The sequence below is a fragment of the Aphanomyces astaci genome (genome assembly GCF_000520075.1).
Source record: "Aphanomyces astaci strain APO3 unplaced genomic scaffold supercont1.84, whole genome shotgun sequence".
In the NCBI taxonomy this organism is placed as follows: domain Eukaryota; phylum Oomycota; class Saprolegniomycetes; order Saprolegniales; family Verrucalvaceae; genus Aphanomyces; species Aphanomyces astaci.
The window spans coordinates 3743-6552 of record NW_009798347.1 but is presented as its reverse complement, the minus strand read 5'-3'; the positions used below and the strand labels follow the sequence as shown (position 1 = coordinate 6552).

At 56.3% G+C, this 2810-nt stretch overlaps 1 protein-coding gene across 1 annotated transcript; it reads right to left on the bottom strand.

The window, feature by feature from the left end:
- Positions 1-50: 50 nt before the first annotated feature.
- On the bottom strand, positions 51-458 carry H257_16312 (hypothetical protein; the record flags this gene model as incomplete). Its single annotated transcript, XM_009844688.1, has 1 exon — positions 51-458. A coding segment is annotated over one exon (408 nt), but the record flags the coding sequence as incomplete, so codon positions are not given.
- Positions 459-2810: the final 2352 nt, after the last annotated feature.

The window sequence follows — 2810 nt, the reverse complement described above, 5'->3', positions numbered from 1 at the left end:
TGGGGGGTGTTTTGCATGGTCGCGTAGTTTTGGACGTAGTCCCAGTACGGAAGGGTGAGGCACTTGTATTGGCCCCCGAGACTGCGCAGCATGTTCTCAAACCCGAGGAGGAACTTGCGATGCCAAAACAGAAACACGCACGTGCCGTGCGCCTCGCGGTTGCCCATTTGTTCTTGGTGAATGAGGACAAACTTTTGGTACAGGCCACGATCCATGGCGATCTCTATCGCGGACACGAACGTTTCTTTTTCGGCAGCGGTGAGTGTATCCCAGGACTTTCGAATACGGGGACAGGAAGGATCAGAGGTGGGTGCCGGCGTTGGCTTGGCAGTAGACGCAGGAGTAGTGGCTGGTGTACGGGCTGGTGTACGGGCTGGAGAAGGCTTGGGGGTAGTGACCGGAGTTGAAGTTCGAGTGGGTTTGAGGGTAGGCTTGGATGTAGTGGTTGCTTTTGGCATGGTCGCGTAGTTTTGGACGTAGTCCCAGTACGTGAGGCACTTCTATTGGCCCCCAGTGTACTTGGATTCTCAATTTGATTTGCACGAACGTTGTGTTTGTGGTTAGCTAATCATAACTCGACCCCGCCGACGAACTGTATCTTACTTCAGCTTAGAAACCCATATATATACATGTAATGCCTATTCTCGGGGCTATTTTGCATCTCTGTTGTCTTGCGCCGGTGTTCGCAACCGACGACTACCGTGTTCACAACGGTGACCTCGATTACAAATCCAAAAGTAACTTCATTATCCAGTCAATCAGTCAGTTCCCTTCGATCACTTCACTACTCTCTACAAGTCATGCATCGTACAGTGTACCACTCCACGCAATCTGCTCTCGACGTTCATCGCGGCCACCTCCGCAAGGTGCTTGAAGTCCTCCGTGCCAACGGACTTTATGCCAACCTCGCCAAATGTATGTTTGGCGTTGACGAAATCCCAGTGGGGGTGATCGGTTGTCGGGCTGATCCCGAAAAGATCAAGGCCATTCCGGAGTGGCCTATCCCCACCTCGGTCAAGGAGCTTCGTCGCTGGCTGGGCCTTGCGACATTACCTGCATATATTCTCGCACAACTTTGCCGACATCGCCCAGCCGTTGTTTCGGCTTCTCCTTAATGAGGCCGGTTTGGGACTCCGCCTGTCAAGAGGCTTTCGACGGCCTCAAAACCAACCTTCAACGCACCCCGATCTTGGCGTTCCCAGACGTTGACAAACCTTTCTCCGTCGTTTGCGACGCTTCGCAATTCGCATTTGGCTGCTGCCTGATGCAGCACGACGCCTCCGGTCACTCTCGCCCGGTCTCCTACCCAAAGCCGCCAACTTCACGCGGCTGAGCGGGCGTACCCAGTCCACGATTTGGAACTTCTCTCCATGAAGTACGCCCTGACCAAGCCCGGAAAGGACAACATTCTGGCCAACGACCTCTCTCGGCGCCCTGATCTCGAACTGACCTCGATCGGTCTTTTAACGACGGGTCTTCACGATCGAATTCATGCAGCGTCCCCCTTTGACGCTGACTGCTCGTCGCGCCTGGCGGCGCTCACCGACCCCGTTTCCCCAAACCCCGCCGAGCTTCGTCGGCCTTACACCGCTTCGCCCTCGCCGATGGGCTTTTGATGTTTCAACCCACGGCGGACTCACCTCCGCGCATTGTTGTGCCCGGTGACGCGCAACTGCGCCTCACTTTCCTTTGATCCTACCATGACTCCCCCAGCGGCGGCCATTTCGGCCGCGACAGAATGCACGCGATCCTGGCGCGTTCATTCTGGTGGCCCCGCATGTATAAATCCGTTGTGCGCTACGTCGCTGATTGCGACGCTTGCCAGCGCACTAATATCACCGCCTCCTCTCGGGCTCCACTCCAACCTTCCCGACGAACTTTGGTCGTCCGTCAGCATGGATTTCATGTTTGGCCTGCCCCGCGACGCCCGCGGCATTATGGTTTGTGTCGACCGAGCGTCGAAGTACGTTATTTCCGTCCCCGTCCGAGACACGCTGAGCGGCGCGGATGCCGCTCATATCTTTTTCGACCACGTTTGCTGTCGTTTTGGCCTACCTTGCTCCATCGTTTCGGACCGCGACCCGCGGTTCACGGCGAAGTTTTGGTCCACCCCCTTCGCCCTCTGCGACACATCGCTCGATATGTCGACTTCACCGAGTCCGATAGTCAAACGGAACGCGCCAACCGCGTCCTCGAAGATATCTTCCGGAGCTACTCCGTCTCCACCGGCTCCTCTTGGGCTGTCACGCTACGGCACGCGGTTTTCGCTTACAACGCCTCGGTTCAGGCGTCTACTGGCTTTTCGCCGCATTATGCGGTCCATCTCCAACACCCCCACCTCCCTCCAATGCTCGAAGGTTCGACCTCAAGTGGGGGTGAACTCACCGCGCGGCCTGCAGGCGTACTTTCCAACGCCCCCAGCCCTACTCTCCAAACCATTCAGAGTTTCCTCTCCCGTCGCGTCTCTGTTATGCAACAGATCCATGACAGCATCGCTGCCGCTCAGCAGCGCCAATCAACTCAAGCCAACAAACATGGCCGCTCTAACCTCGCGTCCTTCGCCGTGGGCGAACAAGTTCTCCTCCACAAGTCGGCAGTGCCCGCCCATGCATTCCGCGCACGAGCGGTTGGAATGTCTTCCAATGTCAAGCTACGAAGTGCTTGGCACGGCCCCTTTGCCGTTCTTCGCGTGGTCAGTCCCACCAACTACAAGCTCGATCTGCCCACCTCATGGCAGATCCATCCAATCTTTTATGTGGGTAAACTCAAACGTTATTTACCGTTACTATCTACTCCTACGACGGATGAAG